Source organism: Gorilla gorilla, chromosome 7 (assembly GCF_029281585.2).
Source record: "Gorilla gorilla gorilla isolate KB3781 chromosome 7, NHGRI_mGorGor1-v2.1_pri, whole genome shotgun sequence".
NCBI lineage: Eukaryota > Metazoa > Chordata > Mammalia > Primates > Hominidae > Gorilla > Gorilla gorilla.
In genome coordinates this window covers 59,558,574-59,579,317 of record NC_073231.2, presented here as the reverse complement: position 1 = coordinate 59,579,317, position 20,744 = coordinate 59,558,574, and the positions used below count along the sequence as shown (strand labels likewise).

General features: G+C 37.4%; 1 protein-coding gene across 6 annotated transcripts in view; it reads left to right on the top strand.

Annotated features, from left to right (window-relative positions):
• The window catches only part of CHD7 (chromodomain helicase DNA binding protein 7), a 188,858-nt gene that overhangs the window by 141,491 nt on the left and 26,623 nt on the right, over nt 1-20,744 (top strand). For all 6 annotated transcript variants that reach the window (XM_063709272.1, XM_063709275.1, XM_063709274.1 and 3 more), the window contains 11 exons: nt 534-617; nt 2,314-2,451; nt 2,548-2,669; nt 3,031-3,274; nt 4,368-4,544; nt 9,065-9,208; nt 10,719-10,974; nt 16,484-16,694; nt 17,228-17,423; nt 18,079-18,246; nt 18,487-18,666. In XM_063709272.1, coding sequence (XP_063565342.1) covers nt 534-617; nt 2,314-2,451; nt 2,548-2,669; nt 3,031-3,274; nt 4,368-4,544; nt 9,065-9,208; nt 10,719-10,974; nt 16,484-16,694; nt 17,228-17,423; nt 18,079-18,246; nt 18,487-18,666 — 1,920 coding nt within the window. The remainder of the gene's footprint in view (nt 1-533; nt 618-2,313; nt 2,452-2,547; nt 2,670-3,030; nt 3,275-4,367; nt 4,545-9,064; nt 9,209-10,718; nt 10,975-16,483; nt 16,695-17,227; nt 17,424-18,078; nt 18,247-18,486; nt 18,667-20,744) is intronic.

Sequence of the window (20,744 nt, the reverse complement as noted above, 5' to 3'; positions counted from 1 at the left end):
ATTGATTGAGAAATACTACCAAACATTATAAACTCTGATCATGCTAAAATATGAAATTAGCTGCTTGCAGTGTATTTGGCTTTTGAATAACATTTTGTAGATATGCTATAAGGCATCGGACAACTCCAGGAGTTATGATATTCCAAGTAACACTTACTTTGCATGACTCTGATTCTTCATTGCAAACTGTAGTTTCGAGAATGCTAAATGCATCGCATGCCATAAGCCTTTTGGATTGCTCATTAGTGAATTGTAATTTCACACTTCATTTAAAATATTCTTAAACATTCTCTCACAGTAAAAGATTTCACATGGTAATTAAAAGACCCAGTTAATGAAGTCTGAGAAGTCTGATTTCCTCATGGGGAGTGATTTTGCTAAATTGTAGCATTTCAATTAATATAATAGAATTTGTCAAATATAAGTTTTATATTGCTGTGACCCAAAATATTATTGCTTGGTGAAAAGTGGAATAGTATTTCATCTTGGGAAATAAGTAAACCTTTAACTTTTTTTTTTCCCCTTTGGTGTAGATTGAGGATGAGCTTTTTAATCCAGATTATGTGGAGGTTGACCGGATAATGGACTTTGCACGTAGCACAGATGACCGGGGAGAGGTAACAGGAGATCATTTGTATTACAAAGTGGTGATTCAGGCAACCCATACATGTTTATAGAGAAGATGGTAGAATCCTAGACCTGGTCTTGGTCAGAGCCTTGGACTGTGACACACTTGGTCTAAATTTAACTGAAACTTAATGATTTATTATTAGTTTTATGACTTAATAATAGTGCTAAATATGTTTTATGTTTAGTCTGAGAACTTTTTTAAAAAATTGATTTTCAATATGAAATAAATACATTGACATTTTGCACAATTCCACAATATGATAAAGAATTCAGTACATTTTGGTATAAATCTGTCATGTAGCACAAAGTATCCTTAAATAATTGAGTGTCTCTTGTGGCAGAATGGAGTTTAAGGTTATTTAGAATTGGGCATCATTAGTGAAGTTGATGAATTCATTTAATGTGGTACACAGAGACTAATAGACATTATTTCTCTTAAAAGATCCTAGTCTCAACACTCTTATTTTGCTTTGCAAAACTCTGTAAGATTATAAGGGATATTTGATAGGGAAGTAAGAATGAAGACAAGTGTAGTGACTTCTGAGTATTGTGTCTTGATAATGACGTGCCCACCCACCATGAGTTGTGTCCTTCCTGGCTTCTCCATGTAAATTGAATTTTATATATACAGTGTTTGGATCTTGCTTTTCTAGGGAGGGTCTGCAAAGAACTCTCATTTTCTTCCAAACTCTGTGTCATGACACTCTATGATGTTTCTAAGACCATATCTGTAACATGATCTTTACTTTTCTAATTTTCCTTAGTTATACTTCAAAAAATTGTTTCATAGCATATTTACATTGTACAGGAAATATTTTTCACATCACAACTAGGTCAGTGTTCCTTGGTCCTGAAATGAAGGTCAACAAACCTAAGTGTTTTCTAGAGGAAAGACAAAGGAAATCCTGTTGATCTGCGTTACCTGAAATATTTTGCCCTCCACCCTTATAAAGCTCAAATATGTTATTTTAATGTGATTGGACACAAACAGTATCACTCTTTTTAAGGAAAAGGTAGAGATCCTAATAAATTTAAGCGTATGTCTCATTTTTTAAGAAACCAGCCAATTATGTAAACATTTAAATATGCTAAGATGATTTAGGAGTCTGAATCAAACTCCTGATGGAAGATTTGTACAGATAAAAAAAAAATCTCAAATTCAGCTTTGCTATTTGCTAGCTATTTCTTTATACTTCTTGGCTTTCGAACATCACTTACCAATGATTTTGATAAAAGGCTAATTTGTTCTGATAACGCCCAATAATACTGTTTCCAGTTTAGACTTGAGACTCTTAACTAGGAACAGCTGTTTATGGCCATAGTTTTTAAATTTCTGTCAATTCAGACTTACTCATGCTGGGATAATGTCTATTGATAAATGAAGTAGAGCATGCTTTTCCTTAATGTGTATGTAAATATACATGTATATGTATATATGTATATATATAAGCATGTATATACACCTATGTGTATGTATAAGCATATATACACACATACATATGTATAAACATATATACATATGTATATGTATAAACATATATATACACATACATATGTATATGTATAAACATATATATACACACATACATATCTATATGTATAAACATATATATACACATATATATGTATATGTATGTATGTGGTCAAATGAATCCAATTCTGATTTATTTAAATCTGGTCCAGCCTGTGACTCACTATCTGGTGAAGTGGTGTTCACTTCCTTATGAAGACAGCACGTGGGAGCGGAGGCAGGACATAGATCAAGCAAAGATCGAGGAGTTTGAGAAACTAATGTCCAGGGAGCCGGAAACAGAGCGTGTGGTAAGAATTGGCTGATGGTAGAGAATTTAATTTGAAAATAGCATAGTGGTGTGGTCTTTGGGAAACCACTAATGGGATTTACTATATTTGAAACAGGAGCGACCTCCTGCTGATGATTGGAAGAAATCGGAGAGTTCCAGGGAGTATAAAAACAATAACAAACTCAGGGAATACCAGTTGGAGGGAGTAAACTGGCTACTTTTCAATTGGTACAACATGTATGTAAAACAAGTTTTTCTTCACTTTTAAATATATCTGTAGTTCCTTTCCTTTAGTTATTGAAAATAATAAAAAAGAACTTAATGTTTTAACTCTAATAAGAGCTTTTTCAAAAAACAAGCATTGAAAATATATGTAATATTTATTTAATAAGTATTAATACAGATATTGATATAAGTATGTAAAAATAATTTTTATTCTTTGAGAATTTTGTTTGAAAATATATTTTGTTGAATCTAAGAGAACATCTAAAGCCTTTGGGTATGCATTTGTGGGTACAATGGTATATATTTTGTGAAATGACAGCAGTGTGTCATATCCATACTCATTAAACTTTTGTACTTCATTTTCCTCCTAAAGGCGAAACTGCATTTTAGCAGATGAAATGGGTTTGGGAAAAACTATCCAGTCCATTACATTTCTCTATGAGATATATTTGAAAGGAATCCATGGCCCTTTTTTAGTAATTGCCCCATTGTCCACAATCCCCAACTGGGAAAGGGAATTCCGAACCTGGACAGAGTTGAACGTGGTTGTGTATCATGGGAGTCAAGCTAGTCGTCGGACCATTCAGTTGTATGAAATGTACTTCAAAGATCCCCAGGTAAACCTTCACAGGTTGTATTCTTTGTACTTATTCTGTGCATTTTAAGGTGTTAAAAAAAAATCAAAGTCTTGGTGACTTGGGAAGGTCTAAATTTTGCCAAATTGAGAAATTTGCTTTAGATATCTGACTCAATTTACGTTTGTATTATCTTTCTGTGTCTATGAAAACAGCTCTTTATTTTTATAGCTTTGGTTTTTCTGATTATTAGATTAGAAGGAATGAAATTTTTTGCCTTGGATGATCACTGAAATCCATTTAATGCTTTGATATGTTAGTTTTATTTTGCAAGCCTAAGAGAAAACTAAACAAAAAATGGTAATATTAAATGTGAATAGAAAGAATATTTTATTATGCTATTGCTAGAAGTGAAAAATAGTAAGCATGTAAAAAGTCCTTGAAATATATGACACATTGAATGAAACACATCCCAAGGGAGGAATGTATGCTTTGGCTGTTAGTAGCAATTGCTTTAATTTTTTTCTTACTCTAGTTACCTGTATGCCATTAGTGTGTATCCACAGTGAAGCGTTATAAATGACATGATAAGGAAGAATAATATGTACTAAAATAGTTTTATGTTATGGATAGTAAATGGAAGTCCTGTAAATAGGATCTTTGCTATATATATGTTTTTGCTATATATATATAGGTAGATAGATAGATAGATAGATAGATAGACAGATAGATGTGTGTGTGTGTGTGTATTCTAAGTATAAAATCTGACCTACAATTAAATAACTAAAGGAGAAAAAATATTGAAATCTGTGTTTATCTTTAGATTTGGGAAATTATTATAAATTCTGTCGTACGTGAATGTGTGACTAGAATGGGTACACTTAGTGGTAATTGATGCATGTGCTCTGTTAGGAAATTAGATCCAAAATTTACTGACAGTTTTCTCATTTGTTTTCCAATTCTGTTTTACCATATCGTTTAAAACTGCCAAAATAACTTGAAAACAGAATGTATGTCACCTAAAATAAAGAGATCTCCAAAGGGATAAATACATATGTTTTATGCTATTTATTCATCCTTAAAGTTATTTATGTAATCATTAATGCTTAATAATAATTCAGAGTTGTTCTTATAGGGTCGAGTGATAAAGGGGTCCTATAAGTTTCATGCCATCATCACTACATTTGAGATGATTTTGACTGATTGTCCTGAGCTGCGGAATATTCCATGGCGCTGTGTAGTCATTGATGAAGCCCACAGGCTGAAGAACAGGAACTGCAAGCTGTTGGAGGGACTCAAGATGATGGACTTGGTCAGTGACCATATTGGTGATTGCACTGAACCTGAATAGAATTGTTGCTGACTTGATAGTCCCATTGCTCAGAATTTGATGCCTGTAAACAGTATTTGAAAAGCTTGTCAAATATTGTGATATATTCTCTGGCACTTTCAGTTATTCAAAAGTTGTTGCCTTTTGGATTCTTACATTGTTGGCTAGTGTCTGTTAAACAGTTGTATTGTAGCAGAGTGTAATCATGATAGCTTCACTAAAGTGAGTTTCAAGTATTTGTTTTACCCTTTGTTCATAAATACAGGTTGATCATACCAAATACAAAAATCCCAGAATCCAAAATGTTTTGAGTACCCACATAATGCTAAAAGGAAATGCTCATTGGAGCATTTTGGATTTTGGCTTTTCTCATTTGGGATGTTCAACCCGTAAGTATAAATGCAGATATTCCAGAATCTAAAAATATCTGAAATCTGAAACACTCTGGTCCCAAGAATTTTGGATAAGGGATACTTAACCTGTACTGCCATTTCATTAACTGTTGGGCCAAGCTTTACTTCAGTGATGATAGTCCAGTTATTTTTCAGTGCTCATAGGTTTTGCCATACTGTGGCCAGCAGGACTTGTAGATGCAAGTTCTCAATGAGTTGGGTAGGATATCTGGGGTTGGTTTAGTTTGCACAGATGCTTAGAAGTTTGGGGCATTACAGTGCCTCACATTTGATCTGGAGTTTTACACCACACTTATCCCATAGTCTTCCAGCTTCCCAAGAGATGATCAGGTCTTCCTGATTAGATTTTCTAGATTTTTTTTTTTTTTTCAGTAGGAGCATCATGGAATAACATATCGTAGGAGTAGAAGGATTTGATTTATTTTCTGTCTGATACTGCTGTGTGTGATTTCCTAGTGGGAATTGCAACATGACCTGTCATCCTCAGGCTTCTTTTCACTCCATAGTTTATATAGTGGTTATGATCACTTATATTTTATTTTTAATGTACATTTTGAAAGCAAAGCTGCTGTCATTTAGCATGCCTTGGATGATTTGATGAGTTTCACGGAAGTACAAAAAGGGTTTCAAAGTATTTTTAATGCTAATTTCTGCAGGCTAATTTGATCTTTTGTTAACTGAGAGTTTGAGATGAGAAGGAGTGTTCTGTATATTCATGGCCATATGTTTTTAGCTGAAGACTGGTATTACCAAAAAACACCTAAAAGCTTTTTGTTGCAGCTGATTCTCTGAAAGAGCAGCTTATTTTATTCTTAAAGAGATTAGAATTGCCAGCTATGCTTTTAGTTTAAAACAAACAAAATCTAGTTTTGCTTAAAGGAAAAAGTCTGACTGAATTATCCTATTTAGGGTGGGATTTCCCATTTTTCTTCCTAATGAATTATTATTAAAGCTATCCTAAGATCTGTCTCAAAGCAGTTGACTATTATTTGGTGGCCAATCCACAAAACAAGTGAGAGCGCTTAGAAACAGTGAATAGTCTCAGGGACCTTGGTAAGCATATGGAAAAGAGAAACTCTGTGTTTGTATTTGTTCACTCCAGGTGATACTTAAGCATTAAAATGAAGTAAACTTGTATTTGCAGGTAAACACTAATGCTTGTGATATAACCTAAATATATATTCTCAGTAGGGATCCACCTTCATAGTTTTCTACTAAGAGACAGTTATGTCACCATTTCCTGAAGGCTTAAACAGTCATCTGACTGAACTTATCTGAGTTGTGTTCTGTTATTAGTTCATGTGTTCCCAGATAGTAGATTCTTACTGTAAAACATTATTTCATTGGTGAGTACACATTAATTTAACTCCAGCAAGATCAAACAATCTGATTGTCGTTGGGCTGTTTTTTTTTTTAATTTAAGTTCTAGGGTACATATGCAGAATGTGCAGGTTTGTTACATAGGTATACATGTGCCATGTTGGTTTGCTGCACCCATCAACTTATCATTTACATTAGGTATTTCTCCTAATGCTATCCCTCCCCCAGCCCCCCACAATCTTTGGGCTATTTCAAAGAGTTTTCTATTATTTATACTAACATTTGATAAATGGATTAGAATCTGTTATCCAAATAATTTTCCTATTACATATTGCAGTGTTCTTAAGCTTTTTCACATAATGGCACATATAGAAAATGATAGTAGTTGAATGCCACACTCAGGTAAAAAGAGAAGGCTGCCCACTGCCACGGGACACCACCAGTCCTGGGTGTCCTGACCTTCCCCAAGGACTTATAACCTGTACTCATCCTTGGCTCACCAACTGGGAAGCTCTGATTAGCACATGAACAAAATATTTATTTTTCTAATGATGAAGAATTTTTATTTGAGAAGAAATGTTTTCAAGATGGAACACATTATTGTTGTTCAGAATATAATTATGTTTGTCCAATTCTGAACAGCTCGTTGTCTGGTCTTTAAATCCTTACTTAAAATAAGCATCTTGAGAACTTAGCCACTTTCTACTTTTTATTCTTTCCTAGAATAAGTCACAGTCAAAATAGTGGTTAGTAACTATATCCAACTACGGCACAGGCCATAGGGAACTGCTGTTACCTGCACTAGACTCAGTTGCGATGAAAATGCGCTTGATGGGGATTATCTCCAAGTGCATTCCCAGAAAGGACGACCAATGAGTGTCTTCAGCTCTGCAGACACCAAGGAAATGTTTGTGAAGATGATACATTGAGGGGCAGTCACCGTCTTCACAGTCCTCCACAGGAGCTCTGGGAAAGCAACCATCTCGTTGTCCCCCATCCACGAGGAGGGGATGCTGTGGAGATCATGGTAGTTCTTCATTGATTCTAGTATCTCTTTCATTGTCAGGAAACCTGACACAAAGAGTCTGCTTAAAATGAAATTAAATGGACATCACTTCATCAGAGCTAAAAAGAATTGTAATGTTGTCAAGGCAAAAGCACATCTGCTAGCATAGGTGGAGGTGATAAGCTCCATCGCCTGAGTTTCTTACATGATGTTTTGTGAGACTGTGCATAGTAATCGTGTATTTTTTAATTGTTACCCACTTTCAAATTGATACCTAGTTTTATTCCACTATTTGTAGGTAACTGTATGAAAGGATTTTGTGTATAATCATTTGGTGTAACTAATTGAAGGGAAGTTGCATAAGAAAGGAGTTCTTTCCTTTTTTCGAATAAGTTTATTTTGAAATTAATAAGTTAAAAAGGCTTTAACTTTTAAAATATTTGGTTAAGCAGTCAAGATTTAATTTAATGTCGTAATAAAGGATATGAAAAAACTGGGAGACACGATATCAATACAGCTCAACTACTGCAGTAACTCTTTCCTGAATATGTGATGGGACTTAAAAAAAAAGTTCTTGCATACAGTAATCCAGGACTTGGGTATGTCAGCGATTGTGGCCCAGGCTATCCACAAGTGTGGTGATACTTTAGAAAAAAATTGATTGATTGATCCTTACTGTTTATGAATTTACTGAGTCTGAAGATGATGGTGGTCCATGAAACTTCCTCAGAGACTTTATTCAAAGGGAAGAGAAGGAGGAATACAAGCATATTGAACTCCTTCACCTACTTTCAAAGAGCTTCGTTAACAGATATGACATGGTAGATATTAAGAAAATTAGCATGTTCTTACCTCATTCATCTAGTATTTACTGAGCGTATACTCTGCTTGGCAACCGAGACTTGTCAGATTCCAAATTAAGTCAGAATATTGCTTTCTCAACTACTGGGGGGTATAATTACTTTCTGAAATAGTTTTGTTAGCTGTGCTGTGTACCAAATGGCCAAAGCAGAAAATAATAGGGTTCTTAAGATTAATATCTCACTATTGTTAAGACTGGCCATTGTAAAACAGCTCTTCTGTATTGCATATATGAAAATAGGAAGACAGGGTACAACTGCATGAGGAAAGCTGGGGAAAGAGTTCGTAAACAGGAAGAATTAATTAAAGAAATACCTAACTTGGTTCAAAGAGACAAATTTATAAATAGCATCTGATTAAAAAAAAGTGATTGTGGTATTTACAACCAAGCTGACCTCTTTGCTAGTTGGAAATTTTTGCAGAACAAAATAGTTTTTCATATGCTGTTGCATGTAGAACTTCTTTTGTCTCTATGAAGTGAGTCATGCAGGAAGCAGATGGAGAGATGAGAGCACTGTTGATGTAGAGAGCAGAAAGAAGCATGCATGTTTCATCTGCGTCTAGGGATTCTAGGAAAAAAACTTAACTGGTGGGGATAAAAGCATTGAGACTTGGGGGACTTAAAAAGCCGTGATACTAAAATACTGACCTATAACCCCAGGAAGAAACAAAATGGCAAGACACATTTAAGGACCCTGTAGAGTTCTGGAGAGGACTGTCCACGGATCTGTCTACCTGACACAGAAATCGTGTTCTAATACCTCTGTTTTCATGCCTGATTCCTATACTTTGCATAGGGTAGATGAGTAGGAGTAGAACAATGGGTGTCTAGTGAGAGGCTCTGGTTTTAAGAAAGTGTTTTTGTTGCAATTTGGTTAGTGGCTTTCCTTGTGTTACCTCAGGAACACAAAGTGCTGCTGACGGGAACCCCACTCCAGAACACTGTGGAAGAACTCTTCAGCTTGCTTCATTTCTTGGAACCAAGTCGCTTCCCTTCAGAAACCACATTTATGCAAGAATTTGGTGATCTAAAAACAGAAGAGCAGGTATTTATCAGCTCCACTTTGTATTTCAGTTATAAAATTGAAGATTAGCCCATGAAATGGCAAAGTATTAAGTTATTTTAAAGTGTGATTATATTACAGTTTTTCCCACCTAGTACACAGAACCTTAGATACCCTTTCCTTGGACTTTCCAGGTCATCATCATAAAGGTTTTCTTCTTTATTTGTTTGTCTTTTTGCTCTTGTGAAGGGCTGTTGAGATTTATAGAGAGGTTACATACCTGTTGATGTAATTTTCAGAGATAGCTGTGCTGTGCAGGTTGGTAGTTTTGCTAAGTATGTGTAATTTTGGGGATGATGTCAGACGCCACTGACGTTGGTAGACCTGTTTGCCTACTGCAGTTTTGAGTCTCTGTTCTTTGTGAAGCATCTGTACTCAGCCACACTGCTTACTTCTTCAAGCCTACATATTTTCACTTTAGAAACTTAGGGCATAACCACTGCACAGTATTTCTGTGAGAAGTAAATGAAGCATTGTGTATAAAAAGTGCTTGGGCCAGGCGCGGTGGCTTACGCCTGTAATCCCAGCACTTTGAGAGGCTGAGGCAGGCAGATCACGAGGTCAGGAGTTTGAGACCAGCCTGGCCAATATGGTGAAAACCCATCTCTACTAAAAAAAATACAAAAATTAGCCACCACGCGCACGCCTGTAGCCCCAGCTACTCTGGACGCTGAGGCAGGAGAATCACTTGAACCCGGGAGGCAGAGGTTGCAGTGAGCCAAGATCGCACCACTGCACTCCAGCCTGGGTGACACAGTGAGACTTCGTCTCAAAAAAAAGGAAAAGAAAAGAAAAGTGCTTGGCTATTTTATATGCTGTAAGAGTTATGTGGGTATTAGTTATAATTTGTGTGCTGCATTTGAAATAAATAACGGAGATAGACTTGAAATCTTGGTTTTTATGTGCCCCCTCCGCTGACTTACTGTCTAAAACCTGTTAGCTCAGTTCAGAGTAAGGTCTGTTTTGTTTTTCTTTTCTAAAATAAAAACTGTATGGATTACTCAGTTCTATTGCCAATCAATAGAAAAGAGAACCAGGGAGAGACGTCTCTGCTGGCTCCTTAGTGCAGGGACTAGATTGCTCCTGGCTCACTTCCTCTCATTCTTTAGCTCTCCCTAGAAAGGAAGAGAATAGAAACAGAGCATTGCCATGACATTGTCTTGTCCCTCTTCTCTGTCTTCCCTATGGCTTAGGACAAACAGAAGGGAAAGCTACATGAATCAGTTGGATTTCTCCTGCTGGGTACTTTTCAAGCCTTCTGGCTGTTCAGGGCTCCTGGATGGGTGAAATAGTTCATTTGACATAAAATTATGCAACCTCCATGCGCTGCTCTTATGAAAGCTGAGAGATGAGCTCCTTCATACTCTCACTGGGCTTTGAAAAATGAAAATGGATGTTTAATGAATGAGATAATCCTGATGTTTCATGTTAAAATATGTTTTAACTTGCAAGCAAATCATGACACTAGTATTTACTTAAGGTCCTTTTTTAGGTGCAAAAACTTCAAGCTATTCTAAAGCCAATGATGTTGAGACGTCTCAAAGAGGATGTAGAAAAGAACTTGGCCCCCAAAGAAGAAACTATTATTGAAGTTGAGCTAACAAACATTCAGAAGAAATATTACCGAGCCATCCTTGAGAAGAATTTCACATTTCTTTCCAAAGGCGGTGGGCAAGCTAACGTACCTAACCTATTAAACACTATGATGGAATTGCGGAAGTGCTGCAATCATCCGTACCTTATCAATGGTAAGGCTGCCCTGCTCGCGAACTTGCTTAAGTGACGATTGAAGCACCAGAAATCCCTTTCTGCCCCCAGACTGGGGATTTCATGGTGTATAGTCATTCCTGTCTCCTGTCCACTCAGCATGGGTTTCACCAGCTTCCCACTTTCTGTGATGCCTCCTTCTGTGGTTGCTGAAGGTGAGTGACCATTGCCCCAGCAATCCCTGAAGTGGAATCTCACCTTGCCTTTCTCCTGACCTCCCTGTGCTTGAAAAGAGGCGTTAGTGTTCCATGGCTAGAAGTCATCTGAAGTGCTAACAGCCAAAGAGAAATGAGCCCCTAATGGAGGTTTTCTTGGGGTGTGTGTATTTAAATCAGAGATGTTAAAGAGGAACTTAGGTGTGGGCAGACAGCTATCAGCTGTCTCAAGCCTTTGACAGCAAATGTCCTCATCTTCCTCTCAGTCCAGAGTCATCTAGCACCTCTGTCCTCTGAGAACAAAAAAATTAACTTAAAGCTTCAATAATTTATGGCCCTCCTCTTGTCTTAACTAAATTCATAGTGTTATGTAACTCATGGCTCAAAACCTTTATTATGTATTTTTGGAAATCATTAAGGTAATAAATATTTCATGCTTATGTTGTATAAGATACTCTGGAGAATGCAAAGGTAAATAAGAAGGGAGCATTCGCCACAAGCAGTCTTCAGTTAGCTGAGGGATTGAGATTGGGGGAGTCTTTAGAAGGAGATGGTCTTTTTAGGCAAGTCTGCAGGGGTAGAAAGGATTTTGAGAGGCAGAGTTAGAAAAAGAAAAGATGTTTAGGCTGAAGTAATGATACAAGCAAAGAGAGGGGGTCAGGAAAACAATGAGGAACTTTCCCAAAGTAAAAGGCACACATAAGAAATGCACCTTAGACATGCTTGGATCCTGCTGCAGAATTCCTTAAAGGCTAGTGCATGGAACCTCCACTCTACTCTGCAGGCAGCGAAGAACCATGACTAGTGTTTGAGCTGAGCATTGATTAGAAATATGATTCAGGGTGATGCGTCAGGCAACACTGCATAAAAAGGATGGGAGGAGGAAAGACAGACAAGCAGAAGAACCAGCTCAGTGGCTATTGTATTCTGGGTAGAAGTTAATGTGGGTTAAAGAAAGGTGGTGGCAGGCTAATTTGGGAGACTTGTACACGATGATAGTTGGCCAGCAGTGCAATTAGATGCCTTTCCAAGGAAAAGGGAGCACAACCTGGTCTGTCTTTATCACAGTTTATGTTCAAGGACAGCTAATATAAAGAATTTCTAATCTTTCCCCTTTTAATAACATGTAACTCATCGGCCACCCTAGATTCAGAAGTCTCCGTTACTAATGGACAGAGTAGTCCACTCCTGGAAGATAGTCTTAGAGTGTTGCACCTGGGATCATTGGTGTGATGCGACGAATCAGTTAATTTCTTTTTTATATATATATATATACACATTTTTTTTTTCTTGAGTTAGGTTCTCACTCTGGCGCCCAGGCTGTAGTGCGGTGGCACGATCTCGGCTCACTGCAGCCTCGACCTCCCAGGCTCAAGCATCCCTCCCACCTCAGCCTCCTGAGTAGCTGGGACTACAGGCATGCGCCACAACGCCCAGCTAATTTTTTTTGTATTTTTTGTAGAGACGGGGTTTCTCCATGTTGCCCAGGCTGGTATCGAACTCCTGAGCTCAAGTGATCTGCCTACCTCAGCCTCCCAAAGTGCTGGGATTACAGGTGTGAGCCACTGCACCTGGCCAGTGAATTTCTTTTTGTGCTTTTAGTTTTGTCTTCTAAAGAGAGTATCATGTGTGATGATTATGTATCTGATACTGCCAGCCTGCTAATCACAGTATGTTTAGAAGCTTGTGCAGCCGTTACGGTGAGTGTTAACTAGCCAGGTCGTGAGTTGGCGAGACAGAGCTTAGGGCAACTGATGGAGCGAGATGAGGACACGTGTGTGCATGCACTGTGCACATACATGCGTTTGCATTTAATAACTGGTACAAAAGAAAATAAATAATAGCCTCCAAGGGGAAAGAAAAGAAAAGGAGATACAAAAGGGTTTGAATGCTACCAGCAGGACATGTGTGAAAGGGGAGATCTCAGCAATGGTAGTTAGATTGCCACCCCCAGTTCCATCAAGTTTGCCCTGTTTGGTCATATGTTAATTATATGCATTGAACATTGTGAGTTGTTTTCCCCCAAAACACAGCTGGTGTGTCTCTTCCTTTGCTGATTGCTTTCCAGGGTCATCCTGTATAGCATATTTGTTCGCGAGGAGCCTCTTAGGACTCCCTAAGGCTTGGCAGATGTGGCAGTTGTCCTAATTGGTCACACCTTGAGTTCAGCTTTTCTGTCCTGACAAGAAGTGTCTGTTAAGCAGGTGTCTTTGTCCCTAAATTTGGGGAAGTTATAGCGAAAAAGTATAGATAACATACAAACTAAGCGCACGCAGCTGCCCAGATAACTTACGCAGACATTGTATTGTGTAGAGGTTGCTCCAGGGCCAGTACTGTTCCTTCTCATCCACAGTCTGCAGTAAAAACATATATCCAGCATTTAAAAGGAAATTCTTTAATTTGGGAGATTACATTGAAATTTGAATTGGTTGCGGCAGAGTAAAGAAGCCTCAATCAACATTCAACAAAACACATTTCCAGGATTATGAAAAATAGAAGCAATTTTATATGTATGAGTTGAAAGCTAATGTATGAGTTATTAGCTCAAGCTTTATTTCAATGGAATTTCCAATTTTTAGGTTTTGTAATGTGAAGTTAAGAATAATGTTGAAAACATGTCCAAGGTACCCTGCTGGTTAGAGCTGACTTAAGAGTTGTTGCTGGTTATTGTTTGAGGCAGGAGGCATGTAGAGAAGAGTGGGCAAAAAGAAAACAAGAATGAGGCTTACGTGATGGAGTGAATTTCAGAGAGAAAATAGTAACTTTTTTTTTCTGGTAATCGTCAAGAACAAAATATTTTCTTGTTTGTTCGTGGCTTTTATATAGCTAGAGGACATTGCAGTTACTGTCCCGACAGTGACCATCTGTTGAAGTGAAAAGACTTCAAGCTGTAAGTGAATGCACACTTGTTTCAAGTTGTCTTTGATATACACACTTTCCAGTGTAGTGCCAGCCATACATTAATTTAGGACGGAACCAACAAAGTGTTTTGGGTTGGCATGACCTATTTCCAGTTAATTTTTGGATTGATGTTTACAAATTGGGTATCAAACATTAATTGGTAATCTTGAAAATTTAGCTGTGACATCACAAGGGAGCAGTTGCTTTCCTCCCCAACACTCTTCCTACCCTCTTTCCTTCAGTGTTGCCACAATAAAATGTCAAGACAATCATATAGGAAAAGTGTTTGCTGATACTATTTTTAAATGAAATATTACTAGTATAAACTGGCTGCCAGTTGTAAGAACCTGAATTCATAACAGAGAGCTGAATTAATTAATTCAGAAGTAGCTTTTGTCAGGTAAGAAAGAATGCATTTTTTTCTGACTATTTTTGATAGTATAAAAAAGGCAAAAATTATTTTTTTAATCTCTGAATAAATTTAAAATTAAAATTCTCTGCAAATTTGACTGAATTATTTATGTTAAAAAAATTTAACTGAAACCCAAATATCTGATGTTTATTTTGTCGAAATGAGTATTTGCTTTTTGAAAAATATTCATTGGCCATTAATTTGTTTTAAATGGCTAAAATACTATATTTTATATTGTGGATTTTAACTTAGTATGGACAAAAAATAATTAACCAAATGTCATAAGAGTAAAACTTATTTCTGAATTTCAGAGCTTATGATGTGTTGTACAACAAGAATACACTTGAAAGATACCTAATGGAACATGTGCACTTAAATCTGTTTCCCCTGTCTCTTAAGGGGCTTGTCCTGAATCTAGAAGCTGGGTTTCTAAATTTCATGTTTTAAAAAATATTTAACTTTATTCAAGAACATTCTTGCTAGTGCCCTTAAACAGCATTTTGCTCTTTACTCTTGCATTTATTTTCCATACTTAAAGAAACATTCTGAATATTAGCTTTTCATTCACTTGGAAAAAGGAGTGAGGGCCAGTCTCCCTTCATAAGAAGTCAGTGTATTTTGTGGAAGGCCTTAGTGCTTGGGAAGACATTAACTGACTTTAATCTGTTCTCAGTAAATTATTTGTTGATTAATAATTAATAGGCTGTATTTCTGCATTTGACCGTGTCATAAGGTAATTTCTACATGCAGCCTTAAAGTACAGATAGGATTGCACTTTTGTTGCATCTGTGCTTGTTGCAGCAGTACCATGTGAGAGGCTGTGGTTGTCTGTCCCACTGACCCAACCTTTAAAGCCTCTTTGAGGTTTATGTATCCCCATCTTGTGTATAGTTAGTTCACATGTTAAAAACCAGTGGTAGGAAGGTAGTTTTAAGTTTCTGGCACAGTTAAAGTCTAGGAAACAATCCCATTAAGATGAATGTGTGTGTTTGTATTTTCTAAAGAATAGTTGAGCACATCCTCCACCTTCAGGGAAAAGAGCTAAACACAACAGCTATGTCCTGATTAACCCCAGAGGCAGGAGGAGGCCAGACCAATGCTGCGTAATTCTAGTTAAGCCACCTAAGCAGTTGAAGGAAGCTTAGCCTGCTGCTTCCTAAATAAGCATGTGTCAGGCAGGGATGTCATGGGCCATCTTTCCTTAGGAAGATGTCATCTTCTTGAGGCCTCTTTCCAATGTACCGAAGTCTTTGGACCAGCAAAAATCCATGTGGGGCTATGAGGGGGAAAAGAAGGGTTTAAGCATAGAAGTCTGGTGTCAAACACTTAAAGGTTTGTTTGTTTTTTATTTTAAAAGATTTGGATAGTTCAAGATAGAATTTTTGTATCTTAGGAAAAATTACCAGATGGGAATGAATGTGGAGGGAGATTTAGAGATTACAATAGATGTATGCTTAGGTCCCCCACAAATATTCCAAGAAATTGTCCTGGAAATAAATTCCTCCTTTTGTAGTTCCTTTGCCTATATTAATATGCAATTACAAACCCAAACTACTATTGCTCTTACGCTGTAATTGTTAGGACTCTATTCCTTTGTTTTTTCATTTCGGAACAGATTTTGTTGTTTGTGTTTATGTTCAGCTAGTAAACATTTCTTCATTTCTTTAGCAATTTAGGTTCCAAATTTTCTGTAGGTATCTGGCCCTTGGCTTGTTTCTGCCACTTCTGGCTTGACAGTCTGTTGTTGAAATTCCGTTTTTACAGACAGCAAACATTTGTTTGTTGAAAAATGTGGTTTTCCCCCTAAATGCCTCAATGTGTTGTGCTTAAAACTTTTATCCCCTTTGTACATCCACAGTTTTGTATAGACCCAACTATGAGTAAGTGGATGGATTCTTGTTCATAAGCAGGAGTTTGGTGTTCTGGTTCCTACAGTTTGCAATGGGTTTTGAAAGCAAGTGCATTGTTTTTAGTAATAAAAACCTTTTACAGTATTCACGTTATGCTGTCCAATCTCTGCAGGTGCTGAAGAGAAAATTTTGGAAGAGTTTAAAGAAACACACAATGCAGAGTCTCCAGATTTTCAGCTCCAGGCAATGATCCAGGCTGCTGGCAAGCTAGTGCTGATTGACAAGCTGCTGCCAAAACTGAAGGCTGGTGGCCACAGGGTGCTTATCTTTTCCCAGATGGTGCGCTGCTTGGACATACTGGAAGACTACCTCATTCAAAGACGGTGAGGACCACCATATCAGAATAATAAAAAGGAAATCTAAAATTACCTTCACAGGGGTCCAAGCAGTCCACCTAAAAGTGGAATCTGTGATAAAGGGGCTAGAATGGGGGAAGTGCATCACATGTCATTTTTAAAACTATAGATGTACATGATGATTATTTTATATGATGACTACAGGAGGACACTGCGTACTTTTTTAGGCAATTTTATTTCCCCATTGCCTTTATTTGAGTAGGGGAGAATAGTTCTTACTTAAAATTGAAATTATTTGTTATCTTACTGTTATAGGTGTCAGCTGTTTTTAGAATTTAACTATTTCCCTGGAGAGGAAGTAAAATAAAATTTAATCCTTGGTCATTCAATCAATTATATAAAAAACGCCAATAAACCCTATTTGCTCTGAGATTAGTTCTGTTAAGTCATATTAGTCTTTTTAATATATATTCCATATTGTAATAATTAAAAATTAAAAAAAGGAGCAAGTATGTTGTCGCTATGTGTCAGGCCTCCTTGTTCACACTGATGTTTTCTAGGTACCCATATGAAAGGATCGACGGTCGAGTAAGAGGCAACCTCCGCCAGGCAGCTATCGACAGATTCTCCAAACCTGATTCTGATAGGTTTGTTTTCCTCCTGTGTACAAGGGCAGGAGGTTTAGGCATTAACCTCACTGCTGCTGATACCTGCATCATCTTTGATTCAGACTGGAATCCCCAAAATGACCTCCAGGTAAATGCACAAGAAAGTCCTGATGCCTTTAAAAAAGAAGTCATTCTGCTTACTATGACAGAGAGTCCCAGTCAGACCCATAAATTAATGTTGCGTCATCACTCAGGCTGTGTCCTATGATTCAGAGCAAGTAACCAGCTAGTAATCTGTTGATTAATAATGTGAGAAGAAATTTTTTAGTTTTAACCTTCTTCTAAACTGCACCTCCATTTATTGGCACATAGATAGGGTCTTAGAACTGGCAGATGAGTCTTGTCATTCTTTGGTAGCCGTCTTAGCTCAGGTCTCCTTAACAAAATACCATAAATTGGGTGGCTTAAACAACAGACATTTATTTCTCACAGTTCTGGAGGTTGGAAGTCCAAAATCAGAGTGCCAGCAGAGTCAGGTTCTTGGTGAGGGCTCTCTTCCTGGTTTATGGACAGTTATCGTCTTGCTGTGTCCTCACCCAGCTTAAAGAGAGCCAGCTCTCTCGCCTCTTTATATGAGCAGTAATCCTGTTCGTGAGTTCTCCACCTTCATGACCTAATTACTTCCCTAAGGCCCCACCTCCAAATACCATCACATTGGAATGAGGGTTTCAGCATATGAATTTGGTGGGGAGACACAAACATTAGGTTCATTGCAGTAATTATTAATTTCATTTTTCTTCCAGGCTCAGGCTAGATGTCATAGAATAGGACAGAGCAAATCTGTGAAAATCTACAGGCTGATTACAAGAAATTCCTATGAAAGGGAAATGTTCGACAAGGCTAGTTTGAAACTGGGCCTGGATAAAGCTGTGCTACAGTCTATGAGTGGAAGAGAAAATGCTACCAATGGGGTAAAACCACCCTTGCCCAAACCATTCGTTTATTCTGGCACTTTCCTTTATTTAACTAATAGTAAGAAATTACTCAGCCTTTGATTATTTTTCGACCTCAATATTTTAAGTGTATTTTGTAACACTTTCCTTTGTTATAATTTAGGTTTACTCACTTTGAGAAAAATGCAGCATTTGTTTAGTCTGCAAACCTCTTAATTCTAAATTATTTTGAGTATTTTAAATATTTCTCTAAAACAGGTACAGCAGCTTTCCAAGAAAGAAATAGAGGATCTTCTACGAAAAGGGGCCTATGGTGCACTCATGGATGAGGAGGATGAAGGGTCTAAATTCTGTGAAGAAGATATCGATCAGATCCTCCTACGTCGAACGCACACCATTACCATTGAGTCGGAAGGGAAAGGTTCCACATTTGCTAAGGTGTGAATCGATCTAAAGAGGCCAGGTTTTCCATAGAAGCATGACGGAGTTCATGTGAAAAGTACCTTGTAAAAGTGCTTACAAGATGCATTGGGAATTAATCAAATTAATCATTAACTCCCTGTGGAACCCCTGGCACATGAAGCTTTCTTTATGCTTTGGTTTATCTTCTGTGTACCTGCCACTGGTATTTGCCCTCACCTTGTCATCCTTGTATCTGCTTCCCAGCTCCTGAGGCTAATTGCTCACTTGTGTTCTTGACTCTATTGTCTCCACTTCTGAGATCCTGCTCCGTTGGCATCTTCCTTCTCTCCCCAGATCCTGGTTTATGAAACAGCCTATAAGAATGATCAAGTCACTCCTTTAAAAACACCTCTTCTCTATTTTCTTCTTTAGCTATATCTCCATACATAAACTCTTCAGAGCTAAAATCCACACAAACGTAATCTACTGCAGCCTCTACTGTCTCCCTTTCTACTTATTTTTCAGCTTTTTCAGCTTGCAGCTTGCACCTGTTCCCTGCCTCTCTATCAGAGCTGCTCTGGCCAGGGTCACCACTGAGTACACCGGATGGTTCCACCTGAGAGCCCCTTCTGAGGTTTCACCTGCATTTTGTTCTAGCCATCTCAGTGAGGCCCACTCTGTACTTTTATTTTTAACGACTTTATTGAAATGTAATTAACTGACCGTACAATTAACCTGTCTTTCGTGTACAATTCAATGCCTTTACCATATTACAGACTTGAGCAAATATTGCCACAATCTAAGTTTGTAACATTTCCATTACCCCAGAAAGGTCCTCATGCTCATTAGCAGTCATTCCCCATTCCTATCCATACCAGTCTGCCATATCTGGAAAGCATGAATCTATTTTCTTTTTCTACAGATTTGCCTTCTCTGGACAGTTCATATAAATGGAATCATATGATGTATGATCTTTTGTGTCTGACTTCATTCACTTAGTATAATGTTTTTGAGGTTCATCCATGTTGTAGCATGGATCAGTAGTTCATTCCTTTTTATTGCTGAACAATATTCCATTGTATGGGTATACCACATTTACTTGTTGATAATGGACATCTGGTTTGTTTTTACTATTGGCTATTATGAAGAATGTTGTTATGGATATTTGTGTACAAGTTTTTGTATGGACTTGTTTTCAATTCTCTTGGGTATATACCAGGAGTGGAATTGCTGGGTCCTATGTTAACTTCATGTTTGACCCTTTGAGGAACTGCCAGACTGTTTTCTAAAGTGACTGTACTATTTTCCTTCCAAGTCAGATAGTAAGAAGTATAGATGAGGATATGGAGGAAATGGAACTCCATATCCTCCCCAATACTTTTTATTATCTGAGTTTTTAGTTCTAGCCATCCTAATGGGTGTGAGGTCATATCCCACTCTGGTTTTTATTTGCATTTCTCTGATGATATTGAGCATCTTTTCATGTGCTTATTGGCCAGATGTAGATCATCTTTGGAAAAAATTCTATTCAAGTTCTTTGTTCATTTTTTGAGTTTCTTTTTATTAATGTTTCAGACTTAAAATATGTTCTGTATGAAAGTTCTGTATTAATATGATTGCAGATATTTTCTCCTACTCTCTTCTTAATAGCATATAATTTTAATGAAGCCCAGTTTACCAAATTTATTTTATCGCTTGTGTTTTTAGTGCATTGTCAAACCCAAGCTCACAAAGATTTATGTTTTCTACAGATTTGCCTACTCTGGACGGTGGGCAGTTCATATAAATGGAATCATATGGTATATGATCTTTTGTGTCTGGCTTCATTCAGTTAGCATAATGTTATTCACTAGTGTAACTTAGATTCCAAGATTTATAGTTTTTAACTCTTACATTTTGGTCTGTGATCCCATTTGGATAGAGTTTTGTGTATGGTGTGAGGTAGGGGTCCAACGTTCGTTTTGCATGTGGCTATCCAGTTGTCCTAGCCGCTCCAATCTGGAAAGGCTCTTCTCCTGTGGGTTTTGAGACCTACATCTTCTCCTTTACATCTTTCAGCCTTGTGTCAGATTATTTTCTCAGAGCTCACAGGCACTGTGTATTCAATATGTGCA